Source organism: Eleutherodactylus coqui, chromosome 11, assembly GCF_035609145.1.
Source record: "Eleutherodactylus coqui strain aEleCoq1 chromosome 11, aEleCoq1.hap1, whole genome shotgun sequence".
NCBI classification, from domain to species: Eukaryota; Metazoa; Chordata; class Amphibia; order Anura; family Eleutherodactylidae; genus Eleutherodactylus; species Eleutherodactylus coqui.
In genome coordinates, this window is record NC_089847.1 from 43,849,627 (window position 1) to 43,871,090 (window position 21,464).

The window sequence follows — 21,464 nt, forward strand, 5'->3', positions numbered from 1 at the left end:
AACTCGACAATCTCCATCACTGTAATTGAAAGGAATGCAGTGGTGGCGCGCCTGTGTATCCTCAGCATCATTCATTCAGGGACTGACTTGACCCCCGTTCTCGGGATTGGTGGGGATCCCAGTGGTCAAACCTCTATTGATCATAAAGTAATCCTATCCAGTGAAAAGAAATAGGAGAGCACAATGGAAGCTAGTACGCATGTGCTCCTGAGATCCTGGCCATCGGCTTTAGATAAAAGAAGTGCACAAGCATCTGCCTCCTCTGCTATTTCTTTCCATAGAAGAGGTGGTCTGTTTCTCTCACATATCCGCAATATCTGGAGAATGGGGAATTTTGAACTTAAACATCTTATGGTCAAGTGTATTGGTCTGCAATTCCGAACACATTGAATAGGATTCCTGAGATGGGAAAACCCCTTTAATGGACTTCACTTAAAGTGCATAGTCACTGTTGTACTTAAAGTAAATCTAAAGTTACCTAAAGTATTGCCCAATTTGCCCCCAACAACTTTTGCACTGAAAATGTTGATACTAAGTATTACCCGTGTGATTTAGTAAAACAGTCCTCTTCTTCAGAGTAGCATCTGGCGCCACAGACAGCTTGACCCTAAGGGTTTTACTGGAACTGGAGGAGTGATTCACTGATGCGTCAAATACTTCATATATGGTATGTAACAAACTTGTAATGTCCTGGATAAATAGAAGTTAGGAGTTAAACTCTAAATTGCAGTTTAATTATACACATACAGAATAGCTTATGCACATATCTATATTGCTTGTCCTTGTTTCCTCGTGGTTCAGAATGGGTATTTGATGTTTTGTCTAAAATTCTTCAGACAGTCCTTGAAATGTGAAATGTTCTGCTTTGTATAAATGAGTTCTCTGGGTATATGTACATAAAGTTCATTGAAGGTATTATAGTATATTGTCTGTAATAAATGAAAGAGTAACTGCACTTTCATTTTTCTTCTTAAGTTAAATAGGGATGATTTTAAGATGGTTAGTAATATATTTATTCACTCCTGAATTGCTGTCTCTATCTATATTCAGTTATGCAGCTGAAGACTGTTGCTAAGGAAAATCCATCTTTAACTGCATAGATGAATAGGGCAACTGATGACGGGAAATGGCTGCTCTTTACTGTACCTGCAGCCTTCCAGAGCTATTCCTGGCACAGCTGTGGGGGAAGTACTGGTATAAAGAGAATAACTTTGTCACATTGCACTGTTATATTGTTACTTTTCTGGCCAGGTGCGCTTGAAGGTAAAAGATAGGCATGGCATGCTACCTCAATTAGGTATCATTGAGTAGGGACCCAGAACTAGGTATTTTGAAGTCAAGACTGTTTTCTTCATTATAGAATCTTATTAAGAAGTCAGTCAGACTTTGAAACGCATAGTCTAAATCAGGGTTTCCCAAACTCAAGTTTTCATGACCCCCCCCCCCCCCACACACACACACAGGTCTTGTTTTCAGGATTTTCTCAGTATTGCACAGGTGATGTAATTATTGTCAATGCCTCAGATATTGCTACAGGTGTGCTTTCTATAGGATATCCTCGAATCATAACCTGTTGGGCCGGTTGTGAAAACTGGAGTATAGTAAACTCTGGTCTAAATAAAACTTTTACTTACTTATCTATTTGGTCTTTGCCCACCCATACCTAAATGAATTGGTGTGTCCTTACTAAATGTTTACCAGCTAGTTGGACTTACAAAGTATTTCTCTACAGGAAAATTCACACCAGATATCAGAGAAAAAAGATTGTTGCTGATTTGCCGCTTAGCTAAAGGCCCCCATACACATTAGACCTAAGTCATCCGGACCAGTTGATAACAGTGGGGCCAGACAACTCTTTGATGTCTATGGGGTGGCTTAACTTCTCCCCGATAGATGTCGGGAGAATAAGAATTGCTGACATTGAATTACGAAGCTCGATAAATAAGTCAAGCTGTGTGCTTGCAATCTACTTCCCTAAATACAAGCTCTTGAGCTGAACATTCATATGTACGGGGTAGTGGAGTAAACATCACTTGTTCAACAGGCATTAAATACATATGGGCAGCTTAACATTACTGTGTCTAATCAAGGAAACTGAAACCGTGAACAGGGTTTTGCTACCCCCAACTACACTTGGTAGCAACCACAACTGGTACCTCTCAGTTTTCACCCTATGGGGCAATATGTAGCTCTTTTCTCTTACATTTTGGGTGTAAGCTTTCATATGGTTGTATTTACATAATTTTTGTCCATGATATATGCACAAACATAGGGTCCACAGAAAAAAAAAATAGATTTGAAATCAAAGCTCAGGGATCTAATTGGCATGTATCAATAGTAGAAACTCTGGAGTATGGATTTGCGAACTTCTAAAATGTACAAAAACTTGTCTAGAGTTAAACCCAATTGCAAAATACATTTAACCCTTTCCAATCCACTGTCTGACGTCTGAAGACATTATAATTTAAGGCTGTACTGCTCCGATGTTGGAAGACATCCGACGGGGTTCTCTTACTGTATATTGCCAGCCTCTCTGCTGTCGGAGCCTATCCAACGTGTCACCTCATGCAGTACTGGCTTTAGCCAGCAGATAGACCATTGTATAACGGCAGAAAAAGAGTAAGCCCCCTAGGAAAACCAGGATACAAATTGGATTGGAAAGGGTTAAAAAGCAAATCCAAGAAGGAGCTGATGGCTCAGTCTATGTACTTGTTACAAGAGAATTTCAAAATCCTTAGCATAAAATGAAGTCTTATTCTGTATACACTAAAGAGACCAGTAAACTACTGGGAATGGTTAATAAAGTCAGCAGCAGACAAGGATGATCTAGGTCTTTTAAACCTCAAACACTTTTAGAACACTTCACAGATCACAAAACATTAGTTCAATTATCACAGTCCGATTAGCCATTTTTCTTACAAAGATAATTACAGGGCAGCCTGTCAGTTGTAGAAAAAGACCTCAAGTACAAAATAAATTGGACTGTCAATGACGGAAAACACTCTATTAGCTAATTCTTTTCAACAGGAGTATTAAAGACATGCCGTTATCTTAACACGCGCAGAAAGAGAGGACTGAATGGCTCATCAAAGTCCTCAGAAGCGAGGTGTTTCCTACACGGACTTGGCAATAGAGTCAAGGAATGTGTCGTCCTGTAATGAGACGTTTCATATGCAGTAGCCTGACAAAGGGAATACTAGATCATGAGAAGGACTAACATTATAGGGTCACAGTTAGGGTCAGTACTCTTTAAACACGACAACATTCTTGTATGTAAAAAGTTAGTCTGCCTTTTAGCTAGTCCATTCTTTCTTCGTTGCATCAGTTTTTTTTTTGTCCAAGAACTTTAAAGTTCATGTAATTCAATAAAGTCATGTTGATGAAATAGTGACATCATACAATAAAGAGTATATTCAATAGAAATGCGTTCTAGAGGTTTCTGTCCGAAACCTTCTGCGTTACACTGTGTTTCTAAACATCCGTTGCCATGCACAGTTGCGCACCGTGTGCCAGGACACGTAACATGCTTGTAAAGGAAAGCTTCAAGCACTACAGATAATGAAAATACTATTACGGGAACGTACCTCTCTTGTTACTCTTCCACTGTTGTCGAAGTCATACAAGGTGAATGTCCACTCTTGGCGGTTATCTTCTTCCACCGAAACATCACACTGAAATTCCTGATTTTTATAGTGAAATAAAATATGTGCCCGTCAGTATATGGGATGCTATATATTTTATGCTATATTATATATACATACATACATATACACACACACATTATATAGGGTGCTATATATTTTTTATATCATGATCAAGTGGATGAGGAAAAGTCATTTAGTTCAATTATATAAAGTGTAGAAATCAATCAAGTTGCTTTGGGACTAAAAAAGTAATTATTATATAACGTCCGTCATAGCAGTCATAATGGCTGCTGTGGAGCCCTCCTTATCTCGGCGTTTGGCAGCCCAAGCCCCCTTAGACTGTGGTTACTAAAAGAAGGGAAAGGTATAAAATATTTTAAAAAATAGCCTATACTCACCTCTGTCGCTCTCCCATTATTTACTCTGATCTGGTGTCCCCTTGCTTTCTGGCAGTGGTCATGCGCCTTCTAAACATGTGATTACTGTGTCCAATCGCTGGCCTCAGCCACTGCTACCAAAGCTGAGGGCAAGGATTGACCATTGCTTAGAAGTCACGTGACCACTGCAAGAAAGCAAGGAGAGACCAGATCAGAGGAAACGAGCGGACAGCAATCCAGGTGAGCATATGCGGTTTTGTTAAAAGCATAAGCGGCACATTATTACTAAAGTGGGAACAAAAGGGGCATTACTACTAAAATGGGAGCTTAAGGGGCAGTAGTATTAAAGTATGATCATACAGGGTGTCATTAATACTGAGTGGGGCCATATAAGGGTCATTAATACAGAGTGGGACATAAGGGGGCATTATTAGTGAGTGGGGGCATGCAAGGGGCACTATTACAGATTGGGGCATAAGGAAGTATGATTACGAAGGGAGAGAATTCAGGGGACATTATAACTGATTTGGGCATAAGTTGTTTTTTTTTCTCTATTAATGAGTGAGGACATAGAGAGGACATTATTACTGAGTGTGAATGTAAGGGGTCATTTTACTAGGTTGTGGGGCATTAAAACGTCATTTACTGTGTAAGGCCTAGAGGGGGCACAAAAGGAGGGACATTATAACTGTGAAGGGCACCATTATTGTAATCAGTGCATAACTGTTTGTGCCACCACTCCTCACTCCTGTGAGAGTAACGGCACACTTAGTGGCCTACTGTAGTTTGTCTCTAACTGAACTCTTACATGGGGCTGGTAAATGTTCACAGGGGGTCGGGTCATTCAACATTTTGCTACTAGGCTCAGCCTTTTCTAATATGCAGGGTTACAGAATGTTACAAACATCATAGCAGTCAGCTTCAACATTCACTTAAAGAATCCCCTGGTATGGCAGTATAGACTCATTCATTGAATAGTATGGGAAGGAATATACTGTAATTCACTGTTACAGTGCAGCCTCTCTAAAACACCACCTCTTTGAGAAGACCACCTCCAAACCAAAATTTCCTGCGGCAGATTTTCAGTTCTATCATATATTATGATTACCATGTTCTTTGTAAGGACCACCTGTCTGCCAGACCCATGTTCAAGGCAATCATGGACGATCAGTTCAAGGTGGTCTTAATGTATATAGTCATTGTTGGAATCTCTTTTCTTAACAATGGGGTCTTGATCAGAACACCCAGGAAGACGTTTTATGTTGCAGGACATTTTTGTGTCAGCCTAGCAGTATTATGTATAGCAGCACTACAGAGTAGGAGTTTCATAAGGAAGGACAACTGCAAAATTCGGATAACTGCTAAAATGGGAGATATCATAGCCTGTCCTGCTCAATTTCACGATTTCTCCCTGTGCCAGCGTGAGCCATTTATAACATTGTGCGAGGGAATATCCCAATCCAACGGTTCTCCTTGACTGTGAAATAAGAGGAGTTAATGTAAAACGCACATGGACACAATAAAATGACCCGTTATAGGCACATCTGCAAATAATACAACCGAGAAGGACTAGTAAGTCTGTTCGCTCCTTATATTGTTCTGGAGAGAGAGACGGTGAATGGGTGCTTAAAATACATCATGCTAAACCCAGCAAAGTAAACCGCTCAAAATAGCCCTCGGTTGTGTGCAGCCCAGTTACCTGCTAGATTTGCTGACTGAAATCCATTCCCTCTGGCAGTTCTAAAGAGTCTGTGTCCCCTACTGAGTTCAAAGCCTCCTGACTGTAATAAGCCAGCCTGAGATATTGCAAACGGTACCAGTCTCACATTACATGGTACTCGCAACTAGGCTGATTCTCTGTGAGAAGGTAAAACAGGAGCAAGAGGAGGAGGTCTGGATCAGAGATAAAAAGTGTCTGAAAAAAGCTCTGCTTTAAACTATCAGGGGGACACCAAAAGCATTAACATGATGTCTGTGAAAGAATCAGTCAATGTGCTGCACACTGAATGCCCAAATATTCTCCTCTGCCACGGTGCATGCAGGGAATTAATAAATGCCGCGTTATGCACTTGGATTCTCCTCTCCTTTAAACTTGTTTTCTTTTGCTCTAGAACTATACTGGATTTTGGTGAGGCTTTCGTGAGATTTACTGACTTTATACATAGCATACTTGTCACAGCATGCTAGCTGCAACTGAAGATCGGGACTGGGGTGAGGTCTCCATATCAGCCCCGACCCATGGAATCTTCATCGAACGCGTGCTCAATGTCATTTCAGCATTGGATGCCAATAGGGATACTTTTCTTTCTGTGTGTGGCCAGATTGGTTGGCCGAGACATGAAACAGACCAGCCAACCAATCAGTATTAGCTTGTGAATATTTGTTCCAAGTCCCCCTCATAGAGGGCACCGGTTATTCACTTGGTCTGGTCTGAATCCCTGTCTGATCCAATTATTTTACCCTTTCCAATCCACTGTCTGACGTCTAAAGACATACTGATTAAAGGCTGTACAGCTCCGATGTCGGAAGACGTCCGGCAGGGTATTTTTACTGTATATTACTGGCTACTCTGTTGTCGGGGGCCTCTCCAGCATGTCCAATACCGTAGTACTGGCTCTAGCCAGCAGGTGGCGCGATTGTATAATGGCAGAAAGAGAAAAACCCCTAGGAAACCCTGAATCCAAAATTGGATTGCAAAGGTTTAAGATTTGGTCTGGTCTGCAACTCCCTGTCAGATTGATTTCTGTCCGCCTTAGTGCTAGACTCTCAGTCTGAAGTTGTGTCTGATCTGGGTCTCAAGTTAAAGCTAAGTCTGCTGTTCTATCTGGGGTATTTGTATTACCTTATCTTTTCTCCTAGATAATTGTGGTTATTATATTTGCTTAACATCTAAAGGCCCATTTACATTGAACGATGATCGCTCAAAATTCGCTCAAGCTACAGTTTGAGTGATCATCTTTGCACAACTGAAAGTAGCTTATCAGCTACTTAAAAGTTAATGCAGGTGGAGCGAGATACCACCGCCATAGCTCCGAGAACAGCAGCTGTTTTGTATATGCAAACAGTTGCATTGTTCTCGGAGCTCTCAGCTGGTGTCCAGCTGAGAGTATTCATTTAGCTTGTATCCCGCTGGCAGCTATTAGCGCTTCCTGCTGAGAAAATCACCATGCGGCACTGATAAGAGTCATCAGTGATTTCTAGCTTGCTAGAAATCAGCGATGAATAAAGAGCACAAATAGTGCACAATGGCTGCGCGTTTAGATGCAACAATTATCGCTCAATAGACGCCTTTTGAGCAATGATCATTGTGTCTAAATGGGCCTTAACTGTTGCCACATTCCCTGTTGCTATCTAGGGAGAGCCAGGGTCATCCAGGCTCCTGACATAGGGTAGCCCTCAACATGGCGATTGCCCCACTTACAGGTAGGGTCTTTCCGTATCTGCAAAGTCAGAGTCAAGATTCCTTTGATTCTCCGTTTTGTGTTTCTAACATGTAACAATGCTATTCATTTTGAAGAGGGCAATAACAATTTGCGGAAATTAAAAGGGGTTGTGTAACAGAGACAATCCATTAAAAAAAAAGGCAATTAAATGATCAGCTGATTGCTGTAGGTTTAGCTTTTTGCATTTTCCAGGTATAGGGGAAATGCATAATAGCAGTACACTGCAACCATTCCGAGTTGAACAACTCTTCATTCTCGCTCATATAGAAAGTACTGTATCTGAGCAGGCATATGGCTTTCATATGCCCTAATGGGGCATATGGACGGGCGTGGCTTTTATGGGTTTAGTCCTTTCATAAGAACTTGTGATATTACTTGGTGCCCATTTAAATGAATAACCGACCATGCAGCATATGGTCTCATCGTGTTCTCAAGAGCATGAACTGTTCTTTGCTCTGGTTGATATTCATCTTGCAGCCATATTTAAGGATATATCATGTAATCCCTTGAAAATCTCCCTTTTGTGCAGGAATGTAAATGAGATAATAACCTGTCAGTATGAAAGGAAAGGGGTCTTTAAAACAAAGAATCTAAAAAATCTTATTGCAAGTGATGATGTGAAAAGAAGAACATACTTCAAATTTCAGTTGTTTTTTTGCCCGTCCATCTGAGTCTTTGTCTCCTGGCTTCTTTTCTTCACAGGTGAAAAGACCATCACCTTTCTCGGGAGGGAGAGCAACTATAAAACATAAAAAAAAAGAAGTTGTGACAATGATATAAAAAATGTAATTTGCCAAAGCATAGAATGGAAAATCCAACATGTCAACCTTCCCATCGGGTAACGATCCCATACACATTAGATTGTCAATAAATAACCGTTTTGTAATGCCAGCAGAACACTAAATTCAGGCTAGATTCACCAGTATTTGATTTTTCGTTTATTTGTCCTATCATGGAAAATGGTAAGTTGGATCCGCCTGGAAGGAAACGACCGGTGTTGGACGGGTCTCATTGACTAAAATGGATTATGAAGTGTTCACTCATGTGTAATCAACGTTACAAATACCAAAGCCTTAGGGCTGTTTTAAAAGGAAGAACTAATGTTCATTTTATCACTGAATCATGTGAAACTGAATGACAAATACTCAGTATAAACACTGCTAACGACTAAAAGATGAACAAATTTGTGTATCATTCGTCATTCATTTTATGCAGGAGTAATAAAATCAAATGGCAATCGGCTCGGGTCAACAGGCAGTCGTTCATCTATCAGTGGAGGTGGGTGAATGGAAGCCCTCTCCAGGGCGTTCCACCACCAATCAGTGAACGATTATCACTCCCGTGTGAAAGCACAGTAGCAATAATCGATGGGACAGTCGTCTCATGTAGAAAGACCCTAAGTGGCCTGAGGTCTTGAGTCCCGTGACAAAGATCCTGGGGATTCTTTCTGCCTCTCTTCTATAGATCCTGTAATAGTGGCATCATCTTCTCCAAAATCTAGACAGATAATTACCCCAACTACTTAATTTTGTAATATCTAGCAGAGAAAAATATAACCGAGATGACTAAGCAATTCCTAACACTACTCAGGATAATTCTTAAGAGAGCTTCAAGTAGTTAGGCAAAAAAACTATTTGCTCATCAAACCGCTAAGATTTTGGTAATGGCAAATCAGTCCTAACTCTACCAGAACCCAAATTTTTCATCATCTGCTGAGAAATATACTTAAATAAAAATGCTAATAATCATTTATTGATTTATTAACAGTTAAGGTCCTTCATTCTGGCAATCTCAAAGTCCATTAAAGGGATTGTCCTGGTTTAAAACAAACACAATCTGACTTTTGTAGTACTGGCACACATTTCACAATGTGTCTTGCTTGCTGATCTTGCTGATGGAGATCCAGCATGTAGTCATGTGACACCCCCACTCTCTCCCCCCTCCAGGGCTTTTTAAGTGGTTCTGCCAATGTCGCATACATATAGGACATAGTACGTCTGGCCAGGCAACGTTACTAGTGATGTAGCGGTCATTATCTGGCGGGAAATGCACAGTACGCTTTGGGAGTAGTGGGCAAGACAAAGCACTGGTATGGATACTTGCTAAGAGTGGAAGTAGTGCTGGCATGGAAGACAGTGCTACTGCTGAGGTGTACTGACCCCATGGGCAAAACTGGAAGTGACACTGTGCCACGTCCTGGACTACAACAAGGCGGCAGCAATGCTCAAGAATGAAATGTGGACACAAAATAAAGGAGCTAAAACATCTTTAGGGGCTTGTTAATGCTGGGAAGGAGTCTGCTGGGGCCAAAAAAGTTTTGGAGTGGGAAAACCCCTTTAAAGTACGAAGAATTGTTGACATGATCATCAAGTCCTCATAAACTTCCATCATTGTTGACGGCACATACCCAATTCACATGGGGGGATGCACTACGGACAATAATTTTATGTGACGTGTAAAAGTTGTGATCACCCAAGAAACAAGAGTTTGCTTATTCCACGGGTGATTGGTGGTACCTTTACATGGCTTTATCCAACCGTGTAAAAGGCCCTCACAGACCTTTACCACAGCCCAATGATCTGGCAACAACATTCCTGACAGCCAGCTGCCGCCATTCAGCCAACAAACGAGCAGCACCCAACGAGTTTGTTGGGCGATTGCATCGTTTATGTGGCACAAAAAATTATTGTTGCCAGCAGCACATCACCTCATGTGAATGCGTGGATGGGGGGTGGGGGTGGGGGGCTGCCAACAATAATGAAATTCTGTGGGGGCTAACAACCCTATGAACTTTCTTTCATTCCCTAACATCGGCCTGTGCGATCGTAGATCAGAGCTTGTCATCAGCGCTTAATCTATTGATGTAATAGGACCTTTAGCTACAAGAGTATGAGTGGTAATATTATGTGTATACAGTATACCCTTGCTTTCAACCAAAAGAATTTTGCTACGTCCTACCTTTTATTAAGTGCAATGAACCAGTGCCCCAAAGACGTTACAAGTTAATTGTTTGTCTGGTAAAGATGCTGGCACTTTTCCAGCAATGAATAGGTTAACACCCCTGTTCAGACCATCTTAAACAGCACTTTGAAGTTCTTTTTCTCAAGGCTCAAAATACCTTGTTGGACGGAGATCAGAGGGGTATTAAACAGAATCGCTAATTAATTAAGCAAAGTTACATTTTTAAACAGTGTTTGTTGTGTTAGCCAAACACCCGTATGGAAAATCTTACCCCCCTCTATCCCTCCCTGAAAACATCAAAGCGCTCTCTCCTTCACCAACTATAAAAAGATGTGGGATCTTATCAGCTTTAGACTGGATTCTATGTACAAATAGCAGCAAGATTCGCTTTTGATCAGTGAGGATGTGAAAATTTTAGAGGAACAGTGGAATCCACAAACGCTGCATATTTTAATGCGAATTACATGCTAACTTGAAACAAAGACAAATCTAATACTTAGGGATGGAACAGTCAAACACTTTTCACTTCAATTATAATACTGATACGGTATATGGATTTTAGTTGTATTTTGTGTCCTGTAAGTAGAATACAAAATAACATAAAAAGTGACGAATAATAACAAGAAAACAATATTCACCTATATAAAAAGTTCAGATCCTTGAAAAGACTTTCCCCAAGTCCCACTTCCATTTCCTTTAAATAGTATTGCAAAATCTTATCTATTTCCACTGTAGGTCTTACAAAAATAAATTAAGAGCATAAACAGGCGTATTAAGCGATTATCCTCATACCCAATAACAAAATTAGGAAAAGACACTCTTGTCTAATCATCATCAGAAATTGGGTTCTGTGTCCAATAGCTAAGAGCCACATGCATATACAGTACTTGTATGCACACAGATATGCATATACATACATATACAAGCCTTTTCAAGCATACCAGATGGCTAACAGTGCCCTGAAATCTACCAGATGTAATCTATTATATTTATTAAACTGGCCAAATAGGACATATCTGTTGGCTGAATGCTCATTCGGATGACCAATATCTCTCCCGATCCCTCATACACATGCTGAGCGCGTTCTTGGTAGAAAGGGGAGAAAACAACTGACACACAGCTCTGGCAGTGGCTTATCTTACATAGAACAAAAGGATTTGGGCATGTTGACATCCAACCGCCCAATCCTTATCTCCCTTGACAATAGGAGAAAATTGAAATACCCCCATGCACAATTGATGGTTGGCTGATCCTGTCAAAATTGGCAGGTATGTACGATCTACATCTAATATAGTGGGTTGTTTTAGTTTGTCTTCTCAAATGTAACATCCTGGAAATGTGTATGGAGTTATAAACATAGCACCATGTGGGCATTTTGGCTGTGAGTACTGTGGCTGCCATTATTATGGTAACACCATGACTGACATTGACACGGAGGTGTCAGGCTTCTTCTCTGCAGGGTCTTGCAGATGTCACATGGGCTGCCTCTATGGTAGGTATGCCAATGATCTTAACAATTTATTGATTACCTAAAAAACAGAAGGCAACATCTGAACTATCAAAGTATCATGTCTGGCACAAAACACTATCTGATTTGAAATGTTTCATTAAAGGGAGCCTGTCACATTGAAAATGCAGTCTATTCTGCAGATAGCATGGTATTCAGCAGGAGGAGCTGAACAGACTGACTCTAGTTATGTTCCAGCCACAGGGTCGTCCTTTTCAGGGCGAGTGCTTCACTCTGTTGTCAGGATCAGTCAGGGCCAATGCAAGTAAAAACCCAGTGCTTGTTTCCATTTATTTCACTGTCCCTTGTGTAGTATTGCATGTCTAGCCACCCTAGTGCTTTACACGCCCATCAGCTTATGCCTGCACTCAATGTCAAAATCTATTTGTCGACATCGCCAACAAGACATGACAGTTTTGTGAGTAAAGGTTCAGTATAACTTGTATCTTATTCACTTAAATCTCTGCTCAGGCTGAGCCTAGCGGTCCAGTGGGCGGTCCTACAAGTGATTGACAGCTGTCTGTGTATGTGTTTGTATACAGGGATGGCTGTGAATCACTGATAGGACCGCCCACTGGACCGCTAAGCTTAGTATGAGCGGGGATATAAGTGAATAAAATATAACTTATACTAAATCTTTTTTCATAAAACTGCATATCAATCTTCGCCACCCATCCTACTCTACAACCTGCTGCCTGTCACTTGGACAGCATGTTCGAGCAGACATGTTCCCTTTAAGAGAGGCTCCAATAGAGTTTATATGGTTTTAATAGGTGTACATGGTAAATGTAATATATGCAAATAAATGCTTTGATCAATGTTGCCTTATCTCAGTATTTGGGACATTCATTGCATGTCTTTCAATGCCCTTAAATGCGAATTCACTGTATCTTTGTAAGCTACTAACAGTTTAGACCTTCTGTAATAAGACATTCAAAGTACTCTTGTGAGGACATAAAAGCAGTACGAATCACAGAACGATTTGTAAGTCTGTCCATTTACTTTAATTTTAAACAAACCATTGTTCTCATGGGTAAGTGTTAATTGTGCGCCTCTATAAACTGTTATACATACCCAGAGTATCTGCATTTCAGCCTCTGCGTGCAGCAGACGTTCGGAGCATGCACAGGGGTATGAACACTTGGTGAATTCCTTTCCACAATAGTGATTATCAGTGTTTTGTTTACATTCATTAGGCTGAAGTCATTACCCAAGAGGATGAAATCATTTTGACAGGGATAAGAATATAATTACATAGCAGAGTACCATGGATTTATGCAGAATAGGATATGTACTGGGAGCCCGGGTCTGTCAGAGACCTACATAGATGGTTATTACAGCTTTATGGTCTTCATTTCTTACACTGTCTTGCCTCGTGCACACATGGCAGAGCTGGAGGCCATATGGCGGCTCTTCAGAACCATAGACACTCCATGTAGCACTGTATTATGGGGTGGTTCGAAGAAAAATTCTGTATGACACCTCAAGAAATTGGAGGCATATGGACGAAGAGTGAAGCCCCCCAAAAATGTTAGAGTATAATCGCCCAAGCCCACCGATTTTGGCAGGACAGGATGACTCACATGTGTAGGGGAACCTCTCGACTTTTTCGGAAAATTATGTCCAAGAAGGCTTGGGCATGTTGAATTTCAATGCCGGATCCCTTTGTCCTCCTTGGAAATAAGCAAAGCTGCCTGGCTTTGGCATTCTTCACTAAAACACGTGAATGGGCGGTAAAACCAAGCGTTCACGTATATGGAGGAGTCAGGGAAGTGGCTGTCATTCAGATATTGAAGTTGTATGTGAAGCTATAGGCATTTCTATGGGTACAGAATTACAACTCTGTATAACTCTGAGGTTGAGCAGAGTTTTAATGCATGAGCCCTTCAGCCGAATTCACACTTGGTATGTTTTCTGCATTTATTTGCATATTATGTGGCAGAGATGCTGCTAAACTCCCTCCCATCTTCCTTTCCCGGCAGCTCCCATAGGAGTCTATGGAACCGGCCAGTGCATTCCAGCCGAAAAGATAGGTCCACCGTACGCGCTATCTTTTTGGGCCGGCGGTTTTTACGCACCGGAAAATCAACCATCTGAAATCCAATGCATCAGATGGTCTCAAATATCGTCCAGCCGTGAAAATGTGGCCAATATATGCTCATGTGAATAAGCCCTTTCTTCCAACAATTGTCTCATCCACCAATCACAATTATGTACAAAGTCCAATTTAAGTGGGACGACAGCCAAGTGACTGCATGAGTGCTGACATTACCGCTATGGGCATTAGCGCTCACGTTTAGACAGGCGGAGAACACCTCTGGATCGCGGGCTTCTCGCTCACCGCTTCACCTTCTATGTGAATCGGGTAGCGTTTACATGCAGCGAGAAGCCCCCAATCCAGCGTTTTTTTAATGCTGACTAAAAGTCAGCGATAACGAAAAGTGAGCGAATAGTAAACAATTTTTTTTGCATTTACAGGAGACGATTATCGCTCATTTTCATTTGTTTGAACTCATTTTGAGCAGTAATGGTCCCATGTAAATGGTCCTTTAGAGTAGAACGCAGATGTTGAAAATGTTAAAATGATGAAACCTTAGATAAAGCAAATATCTGTAGGTGGCATAAGGTCACAGTGTATTGTTCCAGGGGTGAAACCTGATTACATAGATATGTTGGCTAGTACTCATTAAGAGGGTTGGCAAAGTGATGTGCCCAATTATGTGTAACATGATAAAACTTCTGCTGTTGTCATGGTCTGTGTGTGGTCTACATCCTAATGAGCAAGAATTACAACACCGAGCCATCGGCTGTTATCGCCTCTATGATCTGTCAGATGTTCATATGGAGGGGCTCCCCACAGGAGTTTTATTATGTTTTATGCTAACATTGTTTTTACTATAAGGCATCCAATATAGGTAGATCCTGCTAGATCTGGGGGTGGGAAGATACAGCGTATCTGTCATGATTCCAGGGGGCGGGTACTGAAAAATATCTGGACATTAGTACACTTGGATGCATGAGCATTGCTTGCCTCACTTATGCTGAGACAGATATGGAAAGTGTCCTTTTCCTACCATAGGGTTAGTTGGGCATGTGCATTGAGAGCAAGTGTATCCAGAGGGTATGACGCAGTGCAATGTGAAAAACTGGGGCTGGGCTCCGGGGGCGCTAGACCTGAGACAGCCGTCTACATGGGAGGAGCTATGAGAGATCCAGAGTGCAGTGTGGAAGTTGTGCATTGAGTAGCTACTTGTACCCGGTTTGTGAAGAACTGTTTCAAAGGATTACAGTTGCTGCTAGTTTACCCCCGCACCAGTTTGGCCATATCAGCCTTTATATCATTGTTCAAAGGATGCTATGCCGTTCCCTGTGGCCAAATTGCCCATGTAGTTAAGCCTGTTTTCTGCAATTGCCAAGGCTTTGTCTTTCATCTGTGATAACCCAGTGCTCTGCCATACCCGCGGCTTATACTTTAACAGTACAAACTAGTCTGCATTATATGGAGTCTAAGTATATATTGATATTTGGACACAAAAGCATCTTGGTCGATGTAAAATCTGATCAGTACTAATAATACACTATGTGTGAGCAAACTACAATTAACACATACATAACAAAATAGAGTCAGATGGATCCATTAACCCTTTGCAATCCAATTTTGGACTCAGGGTTTCCTAGGGGGCTTTCTCTTTCTGCCAGTACTGCGGTATGGGACATGCTGGAGAGGCTCCCCGACAACAGAGCGGCCAGTAATATACAGTAAGAATACCCTGCCGGACGTCTTCTGACATCAGAGCTGTACAGCCTTCAATCAGAATGTCTTTAGATGTCAGACAATGGATTGGAAAGGGTTAACATCTACAGAAATAATATACAGGTCTAACTTCAGGGACCCCCACTGATTCCAAGAATGGGCATCCAGTTAGTCGACAAGTGAATGGTGTGGAGGTTTTTCAGGCTCACCGCTACTCCATTCACTTCAATGACAGCGTCGGAGATTGTCAATGCATTTGAACGTGGTGATCTCTGGCACTGTCATTGAAATGGATGGAGTGGCGACACTACATTCAATAGTGGATAGTCCTGACCCCTCCTCTTGGAATTAGTAGAGGTCCCAGTGTTCAGTTCACTTATTTCGTACCAGAAAAACCCCTTCAAGCGTGGATCCACACATCATTTTATAGGGGGTCCAACTGCAAGGCATATGTTTCACAGCTTGAAACAGCTGATTGGCGGGAGTGCAGTGAACCGGACCTCCACCTATCTGATATTTATGACTTATCCTAAGAATAAAAGGTAAAATAAATTAAATGATGCGCAGACAAAAGAGAGTCCTGCATAAGGACATTATATGGGCCCCTTACTCTCCCTTAGCTCATCACAGTCTTGCCTCCTTTTAGGGTACTTTTATATAGGCTGATAGTTGACCAAGTAACTATCTCTCCTTGTAAACACGGGACCTGACAGAGCAAGTAAGTGAAAAAAGTTGGATTTTCAGTTCACCTAAAAATTAAGCAACTATTGTCTTATGTAAATAGGCAGTCATTCATCTATGGACTGCCTGTTTACTCTGAATGAAGGTGTGTATCCAGAAGAAATCTCCTGCCCGCTCTGCCTCAATTCAGTGAGCAATCATCACTCCTGTGTGAAAGCACAGGAGCGTTAATCATGGGGACAACTGTCAGGTGCGTAAGTGTAAAAGTACCATAACAATAAACCAGTAATTGCGAGTTCATTGCTTGCATACACCCTAATAAACAGGAGGAAGCTGCTAGCTTGTTTTATGGTAACAGCGGGCTGTGCCCTATGCACATATAGTATGTCTGCCCCTAAAACAGCAGAAAGCACTTTCTATTAAACAACGACCCCCTGCACTACTGAAAATTCCTAAAATCTATTCTGCACTTAACAGGATCAGTCACAACTAGAAAGCGGACTTTATTAATGAGGTGTCTTCACTCCCAGTCCATTACCTGGAGATTCTGAATTCCCTCTGCCTGGCTGTAAAACATCTCGTGTCAGACATATCAGATGTCAGCCATTTGTCTATACATTACGGGGTCTGGTCTGGAGGTTTACAACTTAGGATCAGAGTAGGAACAAGGCCTCCCGAGTAAGGGCTGCACATTAATACGTTGCCATAACCGATTCCCCTGAAGATAGGCAGGCATCTGCCAATTATAGAGGAATGAGCTCTCCACTGCATCGCACTACACTGATGTCTTCTTTGTCTACAAACAGCCTTTGTACTTTATTTTTTTCTTCATTAAACTTACATCACACATAGTTTAGATAGCAAAAAATAACATTTGCGGAGCATGTGGGTCTTTGTAAAAAGAAAAGGCAAAGTTTCAAAGCGCAGGCTTGTACTGGATTGTGTTAGCATTTCAATAAGGATTATATGCAAAATAGCCGTCCTCCAGAAGGAAGAAACTCTGCAAGAGAAAGTCTCCGAACAGAGTTTATACAGACAGCTCATTACACTTTGCGGCTGAGCGCGCACTAATGAAAAGCAGGTACGTAAAAACTCAAAACTGAGAAGACGTTGAGTCGGCATGAAACATAAGAACGAATCGGGCCTATATACTAATTTATGTAGACTCAAAGAATGGCCATAGAGGCAATGTGAAGAATTGCTCCCATTTTTTCAGCACATAATCTCTCTCTCCCCCCTGCTCACTCCCGCAACTCACCGCTCACCCCCGCTGGCCCTTGAATCTTTTGAGACGAGCGGGCAGGTACTCAAAAATGGCAATACTCGCTCGAGTAATTTGCCTTAGCGAGTACACTCGCTCATCTGTAATTACAATCCAATGCAGAATTTAGAGCCTCTAATAATTATGGCAGAAATCCTCTGCTAAGGGCTTAAGCAGATGGGCGTGATTTAGTGCCATTATGTCGCCATGATAATCACAGCCGCAAAATGGGACAAATGAAACCACTCATTTCAATAGTTTCATTATCACTAGAGCATCTCTCACCTGTTAATACTACGAGCGAGAAAAGATATGACTTGCCATATCTTCCTTGCACGTAGATAATACTACACGCGAGAAAGATAGGGCAGGACCCATCCTTTCGCTTTTTAAAAAAAAAAACAAAAAAAACTTACGTGCTATAGAGCGGAGTTTGATAACTCTGAGATTTAAAAAAAAACAAAACATTCATGTGCAGCTACGCACTGTAGCGGCTAAATATACAGCCGTGCTAAGAAGCCTTGAGCCATGGATTTCTGCTGCAGGTATGCACATATACACATATGGATCCGCCTGCAGAGTAAGACCTTCTCAATGGTCAAATTCGTGTGCGGAATTCCTGATATGGAATCTGCAGGGATGAGACGTGGAATCCACATCCAAAAATGACATCACTTCTTTTTTCCTCCATGCACATTCGGAAAAACGCACAGTGCAAAATACAGCACGGATTTCCATAGAAAGTAATGAGATGCAGATTTGTCACGAATTTGGCATCAAACATCGGCTGATGTTTTATAGTAGCAAAATAGCCGCGATAAAACGCTCACGTAAATTTAACCTAGGGCTCCGTTCATACCAGTGCTAAGTTTTTCTATTATTCCTCTCCGTCCTAGGAGTCAAACAGAGAAACCGGAAGTGCCAAATATGGCATATGTCAATCCCAAATGACGCTGAATGGGGTCCGTCTGGCTTCTGGCATGACCCCATAATTTTCCTGGATGAAGTATTAGCATGCCGGCCTATTATGTCCAGGATCAATGCCAGATGTGCACTGGAGGCTCTGAATGGAGCCTCTGGGTGGATGGGACCATAGCCTAGCGATAGTCACTGGGACAGCCGTCAGGTGCTCCTGTGCCCAGCACAGGTACCTTAAGTAAACTTTTGCACAACTTTTCCTTGTATAGTGAATGCGTGGACACAAGACTAAAAAAATTAATTTAGGGTGCGTTCATGCGCCGTTGATTTGTCACAGATTGTGGAGCAGATCTGCAACAGATGACACCCTTTTAAATGAATTCCAGCTGAAGGGCTGAAATCGGCTGCAGATCTGCACCAAAATCCGCAGCAACTTTTGAACATAAACACTGAGGATGAATTTAAGGTTATTTGATGTTCCTACCTTCAAGACGAAAATGTTCATCACCGATACTCTCTTTACAGATCTCCCCTGATGGATCCTGCCAAAATAGGAAATGAATTAGTAAGTATACTCAACCAATCATGAAATACATTAAAAACATGAAGAATAACAGGATCTGACAATTTTAAAATGATGTTAAAAGGTTTGTCCTTTCACATGGACAAATCGGCATCAGATTTGCTGTAAATATGCAAAGGATGAAATCCTGGAAATTCTGTGGCAAATCTGCTTCAGAATTCGCATGTAAGACATACAGATTTCGGTGCTGTTTTGTGCCTAACATGTGTGAAAGTACCCTTAAAGCAGTTGAACCAGAATTACAAGTTATCCCCTATCCACAGGATAAGGAATAACTTTATGATCGGTGGAGGTTGGACTGCTGGGACGCCACCGATCTCAAGAATAGAGGTCCCCATCAGCTTTTCCACCTGCAGTACTGTCAACATGAATGGCTCGCTGGCCGAGCATGTCCTGCTGTCACTTCTTCATTTCAATGGGGCTGACAGAAATGCCCAAGCGCCTGGGGCAGTCCTATTGAAAGTGAATGGAGCGTAAGCGTGCTTACGTGACCAATGCTCCATTCAGTCTCCTCCTCACTGTGGGGGGTGCAGTGAGCCCATAATGAGGATGACGGGGACATGAGACCTCCATTCTCACATTGGTGAAACTCCATCAATCAACAAGTTATCCCCTATCCTTCAGGTAGAGAATAACTTGTAATTCTGGTACAAGCCCTTTAAAGGTACATTTGTAGCATATGAACAGCAACAGGATTAAAACATTCTATGTATGTACATAAAGTGTAACAGCACACTACAGATGCCAAGAGCTATGCAAACACTGAATATATGAATTCAGAAATGCATTACTGCTATATTTACTATGTGTATTAACCCTTTCCAATCCACTGTCTGACGTCTAAAGACATTCTGATTGAAGGCTGTACAGCTTCCGATGTCAGAAGATGTCTCGCAGAGTATTCTTAATGTATATTACTGGCCACTCTGTTGTCGGGGGCTTCTCCAGCATGTCCAATACCGCAGTACTGGCTCTAGCCAGCAGGTGGCACCATTGTATAATGGCAGATAGAGAAAAAAACCCAGGAAACCCTGAATCCAAAATTGGATTGCAAGGGGTTAATTATAACTTTTTTTGGGCACATTTTGATCAAATTGTGAGAACCCAACTGCAAAGTCAAGACGGCCTTCTTGGTTGGGACCCTACATGAATAGACATCTCTCTTTGAGCCTAGTTGCCTATTGAATAAGGGTATGTAGAATCCAAGTTTCCAATCAAAATCAGTCTTAGACAAATGGGAGGAGTTCACATCCAGAATGAAACGAGTCAAACCTCCATATGTAAAATTTGATAACAATGTGAGTTAAGAGCCTCAAATTTCTATACACAGTAAATACAGTTGTAGTTTCATATATTCGATGTTTGCATAACTCTTGGCACTGGTAGCATGCTGTTTAGCGTATGTTTGCTTTTCACATCACAGCCACAGTGACGTGCCCCTACATATATTGAATTCATTTCTGATGTGCCATCTAATCCTTCTTTTAAAGTGATATATATCCCTGTGTGTATTTGGCTAGCTCAAGCAGATTAAAAGTGTAGGACCACGCGCCATCTCCGATCACACAAGCCGACTACATTGGACAAGTAGTCATTTTTACAATTGACCCCCCCCCCCCCCCTTAAGAACAGACATGGATATATTAATATATTTTCAAATAGGTTTCCTCAAAAGTCCAGTAAAATATTATCGGCCTTCTACACAGTCTGCATGAATGTTCTGTATACTTCCGCACCAGCCGATCACAGTGCCAGATATGCTAACCGCAGAATGAATGGCATCTTCTTCTACAAATCCAAGCTTAGAGCCATAAAATTAAAGACACAATTCCTAAATAGTTCTGTAATGACAGCATAACTCAGCGCAGCACTTACGTAACACCGCCAGATCATAAGTCACCCAAGGGTGTTCCGCACAATTAAGGGGGTTTACGCTCAGCCATGTTCTGTAAAATTCCCCTTAAATTCATGGATGCCATCCTGAAAGACCATCATTCAAGAGACTGGTGGGTCTTTAAAGAGTTTCTAAGATTTGCTACATAAAGTTCTATCAGTTGCTTCTTAGTAACGTTGGATTTACACGGGCAATAGCAAGTTATGGCCGTGAAGCACAGACGCAACTCGCACTGTAGGACAAATGGACAACCCATCCGTGTGCGGTGCGATGTGCCAGTCATCTTATATTGCAAGTCCTATTCTAGAGCAGGAATCATATGAAAATCACCCATGTAAACTCACCCATTAGAAATAATGGGTTAGTACATTGTAGGAGTTCTGTGCGTTGCGCAATGCATAGAACCCATGCGATTTTCTCAGTCGGCCTAACGGTGAGCAG

The 21,464-nt window shown here is 41.6% G+C and overlaps 1 protein-coding gene across 1 annotated transcript in view; it reads right to left on the bottom strand.

Annotated features, from left to right (window-relative positions):
• NKD1 (NKD inhibitor of WNT signaling pathway 1) overlaps positions 1-21,464 on the bottom strand; it is a 94,560-nt gene that overhangs the window by 20,261 nt on the left and 52,835 nt on the right. The window contains exons 4-7 of the mRNA XM_066583958.1: positions 19,031-19,088; positions 8,100-8,203; positions 3,585-3,680; positions 543-690 (exon numbers count right to left, since the gene is read on the bottom strand). Of these exons, the coding sequence (XP_066440055.1) occupies positions 543-690; positions 3,585-3,680; positions 8,100-8,203; positions 19,031-19,088 (406 nt within the window). The remainder of the gene's footprint in view (positions 1-542; positions 691-3,584; positions 3,681-8,099; positions 8,204-19,030; positions 19,089-21,464) is intronic.